Raw genomic sequence first — 18,672 nt, 5'->3', positions numbered from 1 at the left:
ACGATAAAGTTAAATATTTAATTTAACTTTACACTTTATCGTAAATATTAAAACATTGTTGATAATCCCTTTAAATCATTGTCGCCTTCAAATATTTTTTACTGATAATTATGCCAACCAGGGAAACATTAAATATTTCAAGTCACTGCTTGGAGACTAACTAACTATAAAATAGTAAGTGTCTAGAAACCCTGTCAGAGCAGCACCGATTGGCCTGAAACTGAAAACACCTAGGCCAAAACACCTCAGGATCCCACCAATGTCCTTGTTAGCCTTCGGGACCGTGTCAGAATAGGCTAACGACACCCCATATCATGTTGCGCTAAAAAGGGGACATTACACCGTGCTACTCTGATGTAATCATTGTGAGCAATACTGCCCTTCTGTAGCATCTTGAGGGGCACTCCATCGATCATGCAAATCCCAATGTCATCATCTTCTTCTTCCAACATGTTTTGTTGAAGGATACTATTTTGCATCCACAATTCAAGAAAAACATTTTTCATCCAATTTGAATCAGCTGGTGCCTCACCAATTCTCCAAGGCTCGTAGCTGGGAGAACGGTTCCACTGACACCAACCTGTGCAATTAGCTGTATTCAACAAAGCAAAGTCTTAAAAAAAATATAGTACAACCTTCAAACCACATGGTGTATACTGATAATTGACCACTCAAATCTGCAACTTGGCTCTTAAGATGTTGTCCACTAGTGCACCTTTCCCAATACATCCATCTCACCACCTTAGTCGGATCAATTATTCCTGCAGCCCTCAAATCGTCATCATTGTACCCACATTTGGAATTGTCATTGGAAGGAATCTTTGCAACCACAACACTTCCATTTACCCAGCATTCTCTGCAATTAATTTCACAGGGTAGCTCAAAGCTCATTTAACAACCCACACCAATCTTCTGCTCATATTTTCAAGTCTCTCTAATAGTATCAACGTTTGAAGCGAGCGTCAAGAAAAAAATTGTTTAATATATGTGTGTGGGCATGACAGTATTACTTCATTAGAGACTATTCATAATATATTTTTCTAAATATTTTGTTTTCTGGGTGCTACTAAAATAATTCACATTTGTTTGAAACGTTTTTAGGTCTCACCAAACTTGATTTATTTCAGTGGACAATCATTTCACATTTGCACTCAGCTGTTATTTGCTGGAAGCCTGTATTCTTCTTATTTTTTTCATGAATCAGAGGACAATGTCACAATTAGTTTGGTTCAATTAAATTAAAATGTTTCATGATTGAACTTAAGTGTCTCTGTTTCGGGTTAGTTATTCTCAAATTTTCCAATCAATCTGGCAGTCATATTATTGTCAATGGTATTCTCAGGAAAACTGCCTTACAAATTTTAAATTGTGATTTGAATGTAGTCAGGAGAACACCACCGTGGTGAAATACAAAATACCAACTCGTGGTCTACTTGGCCTTCGAAATGCAATATTGACCTCTTCCCGAGGTACTGCCATTTTAAACACTGTTTTTGATGAATATGGACCCTGGGCTGGAGACATTAGTACAAGAGACCAAGGCTCTTTGGTATGGCAGCTGTTCTTTATGCAATGTTTTTCTTTCAAGCTAGATTTCTTTTAGAGATTTTAAAGTTCACATTAGATAACTCTTCAAATTGTACCTCACAAAAGCATTCTACAAGCAGGTAGCCTTTGAGATAGGAACCACTACTACATATGCATTAATGAGTTCTCAGGAAAGAGGTCAGATGTTTGTAGGTCCTGGTGTAGATGTCTACAAAGGTCAAATTGTGGGCATCCATCAAAGACCTGGTGATCTGTCACTCAATGTATGCAAGCGGAAGGCTGCGACAAATGTCCGTTCCAATAAGGAATCAACAGGTGCATACCTCATACATTTCTGGCTAATGAAATTTATTTTTCGAAAACCATCTTCATTTTGCATGTCAACAACAACGTTTTTTTTTGCAGTGGTCCTTGATGCACCTTTGGATTTCAGTCTGGATGATTGTATTGAGTATATTCAAGAGGACGAGCTTGTAGAAGTCACCCCATTGAGTGTGCGTATGTGCAAGAATCCCAAGATAGTAAAGAGAACAAAATAGCTTACCATGGGGACTGTGTATATTGGACAGTTAGTACTCACACTATAAGATTGTATTATTTGTTCCCCTAGGCAATGGGCCTGATTTCTACATCAAAATTTTGAGATGGAGTTTTTCCCATGTATCAAGCAGCTTCAAGGTGTTGTACGGGTCTTGTTTTGGAGAGGAATTGGATAAAGAATTTACTATCGTATGATTCTTTTTTTATTTCAGTAGTGTTCCCTCTACAATATTTTGAGAACTAAAAACTGACATGCTTTAGAAATTCAGAAAGCAAATTATTTTGTCATAGGTCAATGGACAACTTGATCAATTAAGTTTACTTTCTGCTTCTTCATTTGTAATTCTAGGATATTATTACATGTTTTAGAAAAATTAGCCAGTTGATAAGATAAGAGTGACCACGACAAAATGTGAGGTCATTTGGGATATGGTATATACATGGAAGATGTGTATGCTTATTGAAATACTTGGCTGATAGCCACATTATAATGTGTCCCATCTGTTAGGGCTTCAATTGCTTTTGCCATATGATTCTAATATTTTTTATTGAGGTTTAGAACTCAAATAATGAATCTTCTACTTATTTTATTCTTTTGAATATTGATTCTTTTATCCGTAGATTTTAAACTTGTTGAGTACTTGCGACTTTTCCAGCATATTGGTTTACTTGTGCTTGAACTCGCAAATTGGAAGAGGCAGTTTTTGGTGATTTCATGGCAGACTTGCGGCAAGTACTTGCGAGTAGTCTGCCATATGGACTTGCCTGACACAGAATGACTGTGTATGCAGGAAAATAATTCAGTGAAAACATGGAAAATCTGCATTTTTTTGCTCTTTAATTTGCTGAGTTTTTGCATAGTTATTTAGTCCAAGTCAAATTTGGGTATGTCAAGTTTTTGCTGAGTCTGAGTTTACAAACCATGGTTTATCCTCGAATAAAATTGTAAATCAGCTTTATGTGTAAGTGTTTACAATATATTTATTTATATTATAATATTTTAGTTTTTAACTTTAAGAATATAGAAGCATTAAATATTATCATTAAATTATATTTAAACATACACATTTATTATGTTTATATTTTATTTCAGAAAAATATTTATACATTTATGTATATATATTAATATTGTTAATAAAACATGGTTTAGCTCTGGAAACTATGAAATATGGGGTTTCCTCCAGCAGTATCTCTGGTTGACGAGCTATCAAACCAAAAAGATGGACTGTACCAACTTCTAACCCACACCTTAGCAGGCCGAAGCCTTACCTACTATATACTAGCCCTCATTAACTGCAACTATTACTATAAAAGTTCAGCATATAAAACAGACTGAGGAAAATTACGCATGCCTCTCCTCTACTGCTTTAATACAATTACAATTCCAATTTGAATATACCACATTCTTCACATTTTATTTAAAATTCTTCAGTTCTATCTTGAATTTGTCCTCTTCAGATTTGAAACAACTAGGAAACAGAGGAATGACCTCCTCTTAAAGAACACCATGCAGATTTTTTGCAATCTCCTCCATTGCTATCTGTAGACAAATCTGACGCCATTTGGTGGCATGTAGATGATCCATAACACTGGCATAATGTACCTTGCTTTGCTTCAACATGTTGCTCACATCATCGTGCAACAGGTATGAACTCACCGCAATTGACATGATGGCTGCAGAAAACAGCAATTGTGCAATATTGAAAGTGTTTGAGAAGCTGAGAGTATAGACAGGATTCAGATGAAGCTCGCCTAAGGCCTCTCAAATGCTTATACCAGGAGACCCATCTAAACCCTAGCCATTTCCCCAATCCTGATAACCCACAACCTCAGAGAATGATCTTTTATCTCTTTATCTAAATATATCATGCAGCTTACCATGGCTTCTTCCCTTGACACCTTCCTTTTCCTCATCTTTGGAGTTGTCACCACTTGTTTATCTTTGTCTCGCACACCTGTCTTCCTTCCCTAGCGGGTGGTAGTGGTAGAAGCCATAGAGAGGAGCCCACAAAAACAAACTGAATACACCAACGCAAGACACTGCATTTCCTTTTTAAACTCCCAAGTAATTAAAACCATACAATGAACCTTCACTCTTAATAATTGTTACACAAGTATCTCCCTTTTGTTAGACATCCGATGAGCTATCATATGCACCCATAATTGGGCTAGAAAATAAATTAATAACTATTGGAGCCACTTTTAATCAAAATCAAAGGAATGAAATGTGTATATACCTTCAAAATGTGGCAAGCCTAATATGAAGTCCATTGGGACAATTTCCCATTTTTGATTGGGGATAGCATTTGGCTACAATAATTAAAGAGGTGGATCAATTTCCACTTTTTTGTGCTCTAATATTTCTTTTAGTTACAAATTTGAGAATTCCAACCTTCTTGTTATGACATCAGAAGCATGCAATTATAATCCAAAAGGATTGTTAAAAGCTCATCTCCTATGCAATGATTGATGCATGCCCATTCTCAACTTCCTTTAAGTGAGAGTGGTCCTTGAAGAATATTATGTCCCCAACCAAGCAAGCCTTTCTCTTCTTTCCTTATACAATTTCTCAAGTGAGATAAACTCTACATGTACAATTTCTCGTGTGAGATAAACTCTAAATGTATGGTTTTAGTCTTTTAGAGAAGATCCAGTAACCAAACAAAGTTAGCTAGCAAAATAAATGGAATTAAAATAAGGTGTCTCATCTCACAATGAGAAATTGTACACAACGACATTGTCATCCTTGAATGTGGTCTCAAGTCATTTCTATAATTGATCATTTAGCCATTGTGCATAAGATGGCAAAATAATCCTTATTCTACATGGATGTACACTTCTCTATTATGTATCTTCGTACATACAAAGCAATGAAATTATAATCCTATTCCTATTAGAGATTTACACAATATCCAAATCCATAGACAAAACATAGGGCATATTGAAGCTCTTCAAATGATTGTTGTGCCTTGACAGATAAAAAACATTAGCTTTCTTGTTATATTAGTCAACAATTGTGCTATTGAACAAAAGTTTCTCATAATCCTTCAACAAAACCTTGAAGTTCATAGTTTCTTTCCAGTCATGGTTATAAGACATATGTCATTTTTCTTGTAAGGATTAGTGCACACACTTTCCACAAAAATACTAAGGTCAATATACTCAAAGATATGACTTGAAAAGACCGTTCCTAAATTATAATCCTATTCCTATTAGAGATTTACACAGTATCCAAATCCATAGACAAAACACAGGGCATATTGAAGCTCTTCAAATGATTGTTGTGCCTTGACAGATAAAAAACATTAGCTTTCTTGTTATATTAGTCAACAATTGTGCTATTGAACAAAAGTTTCTCATAATCCTTCAACAAAACCTTTAAGTTCATAGATTCTTTACAGTCATGGTTATAAGACATATGACATTTTTCTTGTAAGGATTAGTGCACACACACTCCACAAAAATACTAAGGTCAATATACTCAAAGATATGACTTGAAAAGATCGTTCCTATGCAAAAATTTGAAGGCATAATATTCAACTATAAGATGCTTTGTAGTTGTTTTACTACAGACAACAATGTTATGAAATTACAAAACACAATGATGAATTGTGGAGGAACTTGCAGTAGGCCATGTTCATCAAAGGACTATTACATTATAAAGCGAATAGGGTAGTACTCAAATATTAGGAAAATTACATCATTCATGTAATTGATAGTAGAATAATTGGGAATGTTTGTTGGTATGGAGTTGTCAAAATAACTCAGAGAGAGAGAGAGAGAGCTACAAAGTGCTAGCATTATAATGTGTTGGCATTATGGGAATGCTCAAGGTAAACAATAATGCAAATGTGCTATAATACACTCACATTTTAACATGAGAACGTTAAAGCACACTCACATTATTGTCTTTCTTGGACATTCCAATCCTTGGGGTTGGACTTATTAGGATTGGCCAAGATTAACAAGTAAACACCAAACTTTTTGGGAAATAAATAGGTTCAATACCAAAGATTGCGATTTACCGGAATGAATTCGACCTCCACACTTTGATTGCATGGACTTGCCTTACATACACATGACAAAATACCCCTCAACAAAAACTCCCTTCAAATCCCTTCGGTAGAGGAACCCCTCGACAAAGTATCCCTTCAGCACCCTTTCGAATAATTTTCCCCTATGACACCCCTTGGTACCCTTCGACAGGTTTTCACTCTTGACAGGATTACACTCTTGATGGAACTACACCTTCGGTGGGTTTTTACTGTTGGTAGGATTACACCTTTGACGGGTTTTCACTCTCGGCAAAACTACACCTTCGACGGGTTTACACTCTCGGTGGAACTACACCTACGATAGAATATGTATTTCTTGAGCCTTGTGCAATTGAATATTACTACTCAAATTATGCAATAGAGAAGACACCCAGTAATTAATATCACATATACAAAATGGTATTAGCCACCAATAAAATATTCATATATTCGGACAAAATAAGATAGTTCTGAGATGATTATTGTAATTTGTCCTCAACGGAAGGTTTCACGAATTTGGATAAATAGGCAAAATAGGGTGAGGAGTGACTCCCACTGAAACTACGAGTGCCAGAATAGGGAGGATCTTGCACCTCTGAAACGACGACCAGAACACTCAATTCCAATGGGAATTGCAAATACACAAGAGAACATAAACATCCACCTCACTTTCCTACAAGCCAACCACGACCTTATAAAGAGCTCTAGGAAGTTTCTCAAAGGGTTACAAGCAGGTCGACAAGAGTTATTTATTACATTAAATTAATTAATTAAAGGGTCCATAAGATATTATTTAATTGTCATTTAAATATTTCAGGGACATTACAGTCCTCTCGGCCCAAGAATTGCTTGCCCTCAAGCAATTGCAAACTCGGATGCTCCAAGATCTGTTTGCTCTCCCATGTGGCATCTTCAACCGGTAGATTCTTCCAGCGAACTAGGTACTCCCTGATGGTGTGTGACCTCAACTTCCTCTCTCTGAAAACGATGGTGTTCTCAAAACCTCTATGTGGGGGTAGACAAGGTGGAATATCTATGAATACCAAAGAGTGCTTTCCCAACACCACCCGAAGCTCATCATCATGGTAGTAGGCTTGTTGCCCACTTGAAAGTTTGGTCGAGACCAAACATTGTGCTGTCCAGATGACGTCATTATGTCTAAAAATCGCTTCCATTCGCTTCGCTGAAATCTCCCTTGGGCCACCATTTGACATTCCTTTCAGTACGACCTCCTTGCCATCCACTTCGAATGAGAATTCCATCCTCTTGAAACTTTGTGTGTATTGGTCGAGGGTCTCTATCTATTGAATGCCCAAAATGACATCCGTATCATCCAAATCAACCACGAAGAAATCATTTGTCACTGTGTAGTTCCCCATGGTGATGCTGAGTTGGAGAACCAGATGAGTACATGACAATAGATTTCCCCCCACCACCTTGACTTCGAACCCCTCATGCTCCTCCATACGCAAACCCATCCCGGTGATGAGTGATGAGTTGATAAAGTTGAGAGTGGTCCCGCTGTCCAATATGACTACAAACCGTTGCCCCTAGAGTGTACTGCGGACCCAAAACACACTGCACCTTGGAGTGCTGGCCAAAGTGGCAATGACACCTCCCCTCTATACTAATGTGGCAATCCTCTTCGTCAAGTTTGTTTCTTCTTTAGCCTCCTCTTTTTACTACCGCTCAGATTCTTCATTCTCCTCCTCGCTGTCAAACACCACCTCAATATAGTGGATCTTTCCCTTACCTAAGCATCGATGACTTGGTTCCCACAACTCCTTGCATGTGAATTTTTTTTTTTTCCTCCTGAGCTCTTGCTTCGTGGCCTTGTCTAATGATGGCTTCTTTAGGTATGGATTACTGTCCTCCTTCGGTGCAAGGGGTGGTTTGGCCTATGTGTAACTTTTGGAAGAGGATGAGGTAGCCATGTCACGTGCCTTCTTAATTGCTTCCGTGAGCATGTTGGGTTGAACCCTTTGACACAATCCTTTAGGGGTTCCATCAATCGATCCATGAACAACATGACCAGTCTCCTCTCAGAGATGTTTGTAACCAACACTGAGAGTCTCTGAAATTCTGTGATGTAACTCTCCACCGGTCCGGTCTGCTTTAGTTGTGCCAACTCCTTGAAGTTGGGCTTTGGATCCTTCCTGTCAAAGTAGTCTACGAGTCTCTCCGTGAAATCAGTACATGAAGTGAATCGATCGTGGCCGAGAGTGACCATTCCATGGTGCTACAATTCATGAGCAACTCCCTCCTAGTGGAGCGCTGCAAATTCGATTGCCTCATCTTTGGGCATTAGATTGAGCTGGAACCAAGTATCTGTTTTTTGTACCCATGCTCCTGCTGATGTTTCCTTGGACCCATCAAAAGTAGATAGATTCAACTTCTCGATCTTTTGCTTGATGTCGTTATTATGATGGCCACGTCTCTTAGAATATCTCATCTGCAAGTCCACATAATCCTTGAAGGATAGTTCTGCTCCAAATTCGGCCTCAAACCAATCTTGCCTTAACTGATCTTGCATCTCCAAGAATGTAGGCTCTTGTTCTCCATGTCGTTCAGTCCTTTGAGGAAACTTCAACATCATTGGGCGTGTGTGGGAACACTGTGTATGGGACCTCTCATTCACAAAATCATCGCCGTGCCCATTATGATTTTCATTTGTCATTCCTTCTGCCAAAAGCCGAAGTGTTTCGCTAATTTGTTGTTGTCCTTTTGCCAAAGTGTCACCGATTTGTTGTTGTCCTTGCACCAAGGTCTCACTGAGTTGTTGTTGACCTCGTGTTAGCTCTCATAGCAATGTCATCATTTCAGTGCTTTATTCCCCCATCCTGTCTATTGATTGGGATCTTGTTCGCATCCAACGTTACCCAACAAACTGGCAAGATCACCATCTCTGATACCATTATAATGTACCATAATGGATTCAACTCCCACACTATGATTGTATGGACTTGCCTTACACATACGATAAAATACCCCTCGATAGAAATTCCCTTCGAATCCCTTAGGCAGAGTATCCCTTCGACAAAGTATCCCTTCAACACCCTTCTGCTCCCTACAACCCCCTTCCGCATAATTTTCCCCTACGACACCACTCAGTACCCTTCGACGGGTTTTCACTCTCAACAGGATTACACTCTTGGCGGAACTACACCTTCGATGGAACTACACCTTCAGTGGGTTTTCACTCTCAGTGGAACTACACCTCCGATGGGTTTACACGATCGACGAGATTACACTCTTGGTAGAAATACACCTACGACATAATATGTATTTCTTGAGCCTTGTGCAATCGAATATTACTACTCAAATTATGCAATAGAGAAGACACACGATAATTAATATTAGAGATACAAAATATTATTAGCCACCAATAAAATATTCCTATATTCAGACAAAATAAAATAGTTCCGAGATGATTATTGCAATTTGTCCTCAACGGAAGGTTTCACGAATTTGGATAAACAGACATAATAGGTTGAGGAGTGACTCCCACCGAAACCGCAAGTGCCATAATAGGGAGGATCTTGCACCTCTGAAACGACGACCAGAACACTCAGTTCCAACAGGAATTGTAAATACACAAGAGAACATAAACATCCACCTCACTTTCCTACAAGCCAACCACGACCTTATAAAGAGTTCTAGGAAGTTTCCCGAAGGGTTACAAGTAGGTCGACAAGAGTTATTTATTACATTAAATTAATTAATTAAAGGGTCTATAAGATATTATTTAATTGAGTCATTTAAATATTTTAGGGACATTACAAAGATTGTGAAAATCAATCTCTATCCAATAAACTAATCAAAGGATGAGATTCAAGACTTGGATAGCAGCAACATGAAAATGTGAAACTCATATACAAATCTGAAAATTAAGTTGCCTTAATTGTGGAAAACCCATGATTAGATCCTTCTTCATGATGCCAAAAATCAACCCGTTAACCATGCTTAATAAACCTATCTTATGTGAACTTATAACAACAATAAATAATGATTAACATAAGCATAAGCATAAGATAACAATAATGCTTCTCAATGGGTCATTTTGCTGCGGACTGTTCTATTCCACGACATAGGGGTGCTGCTACTTGGTGGAAGAATCCTATTGCCGATCATTTGATGGTCAATGCTTTTGACTTTGATTTGTTGGCTCCTCTCATGAGGATGATGTCTCCTCTTGAGAGGAAGTTGTGCTCCTCACCGCTACTGAAGCTTCTATTGATCCTCCTATTGTGGCCTCCTTTCTTGAGGCCCCCACCCCAGTTTCTCCTATTTTGCAGCCTCGATCTACTCCTACTGAACTTGCTTCTGGTGCTGTTTCACAACAACCTGCTATTGTTTTGTAGTAGCCTCTTGCTATTCTACTGCAACACTCTATTGACACTACTGATTGTAACCCTGAGGGATCCCTCTCGACTGATCTCTCTCTTGATGGTCCTAAGGAAAGTATCGCTTGGACATTGGTTTCCAATAGGTAGAAGGGGAAGTCATCTCCCCTCCCCCAAACCCCTCTTTATCTGGGTTTGGACGTCTCTCCCCTTCCTTGATTGGGGTTTTGGGTGTTTTCTGGTTTGATAGGGTTTTCTTTGCCCAGTCTTACTATGTTTTTTTGGGGGTTTGCCCCCCTATTTTGTCGTTTCTTATTTCCTTTGGGCTACTATTTTAAGGGGCAACACCCTTGATGTTTTGGTGCTGTTAATGTGCTATTGATAGTCTTTGACTATGTTAAGGGTCAATTAATGTGCTATTGATAGTCTTTGACTATGTTAAGGGTCAATGCCCTTGTTAATGCTACTTTTCTAATAAAAACCAATAATAAGGCATAAATCAACAACATAACATCCACACATAACATATGATTTATGTGGAGAAACCCCAAGCACAAAAAAACTTCACCAAGAAGAGAGGACAAGCTTGCATTAACAACAATAAAAGTGCTTACAATACAATCACTTCCATTCTCCTCTTTGCCTCCACATAGAAGCACCTATGTATATGTGAGCAATTTCCTTATGCCTCCCATTCTTCCTTCATTCTTGTAGATTAAAAATTATTCAATTGTTCCACATTCTATTGCACATAAGATCTACACCCAAAGGTTGCATTTATAGAATGACAAGAGCTCTAAAACCACCAATAAAGGTTCCCAAAGAAGACTCTTCACTACTCACAACCACAACCCTTGGAATTCCTCAACAAAAGTAAAAAAGAATCCGGTTTAGATTCCAATACCTTCCCTCCAACATGGACACCTATACTTGCAAGATGAACATTACGTTAAATGTAATAAATGGCCGGAAACCAAGAGACACATGTTGCCTCTTCCATACTCCCACTTAGAGAAGCTCATAGGTTATTCTTTTTCCACTTTCTTAAGCCATTAAATATCTTATTTTAGACATCCATAAGTGGAAAATAATATTAAATATTTGTGTTCACAACCCATTTTTACTGCTACTAGTGTAACCCATCACCCCTTATGAATGCATTACAAACAACATGGTGAGAATTAAACATTACAAATTATTTTCCCAATACATCCTAAGGATACTTTCCAAGAATGTTGGAACTATGTCATAGGATTTACAAGGGAGATGGCACCGCAATCCTAACATTCTCCCACTTGACATTAGACATTGTAAATACATCCATATGAATAAAAAATAAGGGAAAGCCATGTTTAGCCATCCATGTACCATCTTTCACCATGTTCGCATGCTCAAGCAAAAAATCTGCAAAAGCAACCATGAAAACCACCATCAAGCAAAAAACTCCTCACATCCTCCAATATGCCATATATGGAAGAAAAAATGAACATGCCAAGGTGAACCATGTGAACTGTCACTGAAACTTGTACCAATCTCTACAGGAACATAAGCATCGGATTCAAATAATAACAAAGGCTCTGAGTAACTGCCTTACTCAAACCACCTAGAATAACAACCACAACAAATTTCAATTCATCCAAGATAACCATACTTCAAACCAAGGTAAACCAACATAGATAAAACTTCATGCTGTCAACATATCAACTCTAAACTTGCAATCAAGTCTTTGTATATCCAACCTCTTATCTCAAAAAAACATACTAATGCACAAATGACCATAGGCAAGGCCAACTAACAAAGTTTGCATCAACAAAACAATATCATGGATATAGACAATCCACATTTAAGTAATCCCACTACAATCAATAGGCTCTACACACCTACCAAATGTATAACTCGTAGATCCAAATCCAATGAAACATGCAAACTCATTATCATATCAGTAATTGACAAACTAAGGTATCACAGAGGATAAACAAACATTTATCCAAAAACTTGCATTGCATGAGTAATGCCAAATCTGAAAATAGATCGAAGAATATGAAGCATATCTACAGTACTTCACATAGAAAATATGGCTAACTCCTCTATCTCATAGTGTCAAGGAATCATACATGATATGCAAATATCACAACCAAAAAAGGTGCAATACCTTTCTCATCATCACATTCCATAGCTCTCCCAAGTTCTTCACACTCAACCATGTGTATATAAACATCTATGAAGAAAAACAAGACCAAAGAGAGAAGTTGCAAATCAAACCATATCCTTGTCCGACACCAACATATACCAAGTTGTGTAATATAAGATATCCTTCACCATTCATATTGAAAGAATATCAACATCTAACATTCAATCAAATGAAACATGGCAACAATAGATGTAAACCTCTCATACCAAAGGCAGACCAAAGAAAACATCCATTTCCACAACAAAGGGAATTATGCCCAAAGCCACAAATCATTTCCTGTACCTCTCCAAATAAGTCTTCAAAACTATATCCATAGCTTAAGACCATCAATAAGGAGAACAACAAAAATCCATAAAATCATGCATCTTTTTCTCAACAAGTCCTCAGAATTTCTATATTCAAGATTTATTCACATGAGAAAACAAGATAAAAAATAAAGAATTTATCTAATAACTAGGTGGGCAATACTTCTTAGATCATTCACCTACTGAGTAGATCAAGATTGGGAAACAAGATTGTCATGTGCTCACAACACCAAGAAATAAAGCTTATGAAATTCTTCTCTTTAGGTCCATAATGGGTTCACATCCATAACTAGGTGTAGGCTCCTCGATATTTATGCTAAAATCCTCATCAAAGAGTTACCATCTCAACACATGATTCCAAAAAAATGAGATCTCATAAGCTCACCCAAGTATCTCTAGTCTCCATAAGCATAAATCAATCAATCCATGCAAACTTCAAATGCGATCCTACAAAATCATGAAGTTCCAAGCAAATGATTAATACTCAAAAGCAAAGAGAAACAACAACACCTCACCAAAGAATCAAAAGTCCTCCATGGCACCAAAATGTCAACATAACCATCCCAATCCAAAAATGATGAATCCACATCATTTCCATTGAATTGTGTAACCAAGCTCTTGAGGCATCATGACAAACATCTCCTAATTGAAGATCCTTTGTGACCCCAACATGATCAAAGAACTCAACCAAGAGATACCAAAAGGAAGAGCCAACCCACGATCTTAAGACCAAGAATATACAAGTACACATACTTTGTCAATAGATCCAAAGATGTCAAACTCCCACTGTAATATGAAGGCAGAATCCAAGAGCTCCACATGACACCAACACCCATTGCAAAAGATCATCAATTTTCTAATTAAAGATTGTCCATGGTTCATAATGCATTGCAATCACAATAACTTAGAGCCAAAATCTTGAAACAAAAAAGATTGAACACATATGTGACTACATAAAGCTCCCGTTGCAAGTTATACTGAGTGATACATGACATCATGAACAACATCATTACCAAATCTTCATTGAAAGTGAACAAAGCTTCTCATGCACCATAATTTACTACTAAGATTCAAATGATCAACTATGTCAAGTACTCTAAATAATCATTTTCTCCATGCAATCAAAATACCAATGCAATAATGGTGATTAACAAATACGGCTTACCAAATTGAATCCTCATCAGACAATCTACAAGATAAGCACATATGCAACATATCAAAGAAGAAATACATAATCAATGCTCCAATCTCAACTAATTGAAAGATTCAACCTCACATCAGTATCCTGTATAACAAAGATAATCAAGCATAACATGTGGGTTTCCAAGACTCAAACACCAGAATCAGTGCTAGACCTGATTTGCAGGTAAGAAACCCACATAGGAGTAACCACAGATCAATAAGAACATTCCAAGCAACCATGCAAACCTGTAATTGTCTCCATCCAAAAATACCTTGAATCCAGTCATACCACAAATCTACATACCACATATTTTAGTTAACATGCAAAACCTACAAAATCATCTCTACAAATTTGAAATCCATTTAAACATCCAAACATTCACATTATACATGTTATATTAGTAATGGGAATACTAGAAATCTACAAAACCCAACAGCTGAAAATAAGAGATCGCTACAACCCAAGACAGGAAAGGAAAGGAAAGTTGTCTAGGAGCTTAAACCATATGAAACATGTCAGCTCTACAACTCTGAAAGAGGCCAGAGTCTTATCTTCGAGTTCTTTCATGTAACCATGGGCTAAAACCATGAACTCAACATAATCACTTCATTCCAGAGTCCAAACAACTGGTGTATCTTCATGTGACCAGGATGTCTATATTCATCCAACATGAACACCTTCTCCCTACACATGACCATAAGGTAAAGGAATAAAACCATCAAACAAGAGGATATATACATACTATCAAACTCTATGAAGATCCATAAGCATGAGCTTCAAATGTCCAACATGGATCACATTGATAATATCCATGGTTTCTAATCTCACAAGATCTACAAAACAAAGTTAACTCACCAAAAAATTATTGTAGCCCTAAAATACTTATAACAACCTTTAATTCCTTCTAAATGGTTCCCACAAGCTTGCCAAGATAAGAAACCTGAAATAAAGGAATACCCAGAACTCGTAATCTACAATTCTAATACCAAATGTTGGGAAATAAATAGGTTCAATACCAAAGATTGTGAAAATTAATCTCTATCTAATAAACTAATCAAAGGATGAGATTCAAGGCTTGGATAGCAGGAACATGAAAATATGAAATTCATATGCAAATCTTTAAATTAAGTTGTTTTAATTGTGGAAAACCCTTGATTAGATCCTTTTTCTGTATGATGCCATAACTTAGTCTGTTAACCATGCTTAATAAACCTATCTTATGTGAACTTATAACAACAATAAATAATGACATCAACATAAGATAACAACTATAAGGAATAAATTAGCAACATAACATGCACACAACATAGGATTTACATGGAGAAACTCTCGCGGGAAAAAAAAAACCATCAAGAAGAGAGGACAAGCTTGTATTAACAACAATAAAAATGCTTACAATACAATCACTTCCAATCTCCTCTTTGCCTCCACCATAGAAGCACATACATGAACATGTGAACAACCTCCTTATGCCTCCCATCTCTCCTTCATTCTTGCAGAGAAAACTACATTCAACCGTTCCACATAATTCTACATTGCACATAAAATCTACACCCAAAGGTTGAATTTAAAGAATGGAAAGAGATCCAAAACCACCAATAAAGGTTCCCAAAGAAGACTCTTCATTAATCACAATCACAACCCTTGGAACGCCTCCATGAAAAAGACATTGGTTTAGCTTCCAATACCTTTCCTCCAACATGGATACCTATACTTGCAAGATAAACATTACATTAAATATAACAAATGAATGAAAACCAAGAGAAACTTGTTGCATCTTTCACACTCCCACTTAGAGAAGCCCATCGGTCACTCTTTTTCCACTTTCTTAAGTCATTAAATATCTTATTCTAGACATCCATAAGTGGGGAAAAAAATATTATGTATTTGTGAACATTCACAACCCACTTTTATCATTGCTAGTGTAACCCATCACCTCTTATGAATGCATTACAAACAATGGTGAAAATTAAATATTACAATTTATTTTTCCAATACATCCTAAGGCCTTTAGGACACTTTCCAAGAATGTTGGAACCATGCCATAGGATTTACAAGGTAGATGGCAACTTAATCCTAACAAAACTTCCATAAACCATGAGCACACAAAGACAAATGAATAATATCAAAGAGTTAAGTAAAATGTACGTAGATGCTTGCATATATATGCAAGCTAGATGAGGTAGACAAGTTGGATACAATAATTAGCTAACCCTCCAATGGTCCAACAATATTCCATAAGTTGTATTTCCTTTATTTATGATAACCCCTAAAGAACCTATGAGAGAGATTCTAGGTAAACTAGGAAGAGTTTAGGTCCAACACTATCCTATAAGGCTTTACGAATTTCACACATAAAATTATCACAATCGGGGGCTTTCTCATTAGCCATAAAGGCTTCTACACACAGATCTACTAGAGTGAGGCATTGGCCTCAAAAGAGATAAAGTAGAAATTCTATAAGAGAGAACATACACCTTTGGATAGTGTTTTTTTAGCTTTAAGGAAATCAAGCACGCATAACACCTATTGATAATGACACATGAAAGCCTAAATATGTCAAGAAGACATAAGGGATTTGTTGACCTTCTCTAATATGCTTTATTTTTTTAGAAACTTAACAAACCCAAAGGAATTGAAATAATTCGTTGGAAATTTTATCCCCAACCTTGAGCTAATGAATTGTGTATTTAGTTGAGCTCCCTAAGCTATTTAATTATTATCAACAATTTACTTTGATGGTGGAATTGGGCAACATGTAGTTCTTGTGATAAATAAAATGGCAATACCTCTAGCTCAATTATGATACAACAAAGATCTATGTCGCTGACCTTGTATGAGTGGTGAATAGTTGCATTGTAAATTTGTAAGAGATCCATTGTCTATTTTGTGGCATTATTACACCTTTGAATCTAACCAACCCCATGGTAAGGGGACCATTGATGGAGAGATGTATATAATACTGATCGGGTTACTCTAAGGGGATCATCAGAAGAAAATGAAAAGCATTCGATCAGTCAATAGCTGACAGTCTCAATTGTTAAATTAAGAACCTGTCTTCACACTGGTCAAAGGAATTGGATATACTGTGTAATCCACGCCATTCTGATTTTAAGTTCAACTATAATTGTCTTCCAATTGATACGAATTAGGAATATTATATAGATATCACATATTGCTACTATTATGTATATGTATATTTATCTTCGTCATTATTCTTGTTACTAAGGAGTCCATGCATAATAGAATAGACATGATTCTCCCTTTAAAGCTTCATTTAATTGGTCATTCCGTTATGGAGGGGAGATGTGGGCATATAAGGAAAGCAAGTAATCTAGTGGTCTATTCGAGTTAAGTTGGAAGGCTGAATGACAGATGTAATTTTGTGCCCCTGAAACTTGATGTATAGGCTCAAGAAACTTTGTATGATTTCTTGTGGGCTTTATAGGATGGATGGGTCATTGGGTTAAGCCCAAAGGGAATCCATATGCACATTATGTAAACTACAATGATGATTAAGATAACGTTTCTAACCCTTGTAGGAAAGATTGATCTTATATCAAACACAGTTGAGGGGTCTCAATTAGGATCTAACTGGTAATGTTATACCTCTAACCATCTTACATCTCTTATTTGAAAGGAGATTGTGATTTTAGGGCAATGACTAGGGTATTTACAAAAGGGGACATTACATAGAGCACAACTAGTGGGGTCACATCCATAATCCACCATCTATGATTTCCACTTGGATGACATAAAAGTAGCAAATCCTCCTCAACCAGGTTCATGATCACTATGTACTTTTTTTGGCCAAATGGTATGACAAACTATAGAGAGCATGAAACCTACAAATTTTAAATCTTATACATAAAAGCCATTAAGATTGAAAAAAAATAGGTGAACATCTTGCATGATGTATTTTTGCTTACGATTAGTTAGATCCCTGACATTCCATGGAATAAAATTTATTGAAAATATAAGTAAAAGGTTATTTCCTCATCATCAATCTCATTAATTTAGCCTCCATAATAGTTTCTCAACATATCATATTTTTAAGTGTCAAAAAATTTGGGAAAAAAAACCCAATAAATTTCTTTTCTTGCACAAACTCTTCATCCTCTAGATCTCATGTATGAGAATGGAAATGATAAGACACAAGGGGAGAGGGTAGTTTGACTATCTAGCTATGATTAAATAACAATAGCAACAATCGATTCCTTACTAAGATGAGGCTTGGTGGCTATTTGTGATAGCTTCGCTTTGGGTTGAGAATCACTAGCTTTATTTGCCTTACTGAGATTTTGAAACCTATGGGCTAGCGATTGACATTGGTGGAGTAGTACATATAGTGTTAAGATTGTAAGACTTCTTAAATTTCTCATAGTAGTTCAACCATCCCCATTTTTTGAGTTATATGATCCCCTAAAGGTTGCTTGGGTGGAAGCTTAGGACATTGGATAATGAGGGGCAAAATAATATTTTATGGTCTATGGGTTGGCATGATAACAAGTATTTGACAAAGTGAGAT

The 18,672-nt window shown here is 36.8% G+C and overlaps 1 protein-coding gene across 3 annotated transcripts in view; it reads left to right on the top strand.

Moving 5' to 3' along the window:
* The window catches only part of LOC131042256 (putative elongation factor TypA-like SVR3, chloroplastic), a 108,597-nt gene extending 105,919 nt beyond the window's left edge, over positions 1–2,678 (top strand). For 2 of the 3 annotated variants that reach the window (XM_057975609.2, XM_057975603.2), the window contains 3 exons: positions 1,384–1,549; positions 1,668–1,863; positions 1,954–2,678. In XM_057975609.2, coding sequence (XP_057831592.1) covers positions 1,384–1,549; positions 1,668–1,863; positions 1,954–2,087 — 496 coding nt within the window. In that variant the 3' untranslated portion in view covers positions 2,088–2,678. Of the gene's footprint in view, positions 1–1,383; positions 1,550–1,667 lie in introns of all 3 variants that reach the window. The other variant, XM_057975597.2, reaches the window with a different exon arrangement.
* The last annotated feature ends 15,994 nt before the right edge of the window (positions 2,679–18,672 follow it).

The sequence above is a fragment of the Cryptomeria japonica genome, chromosome 5 (genome assembly GCF_030272615.1).
Source record: "Cryptomeria japonica chromosome 5, Sugi_1.0, whole genome shotgun sequence".
NCBI lineage: Eukaryota > Viridiplantae > Streptophyta > Pinopsida > Cupressales > Cupressaceae > Cryptomeria > Cryptomeria japonica.
The sequence above is the reverse complement of the archived record's forward strand: the minus strand, read 5'-3'. Positions and strand labels throughout refer to the sequence as shown.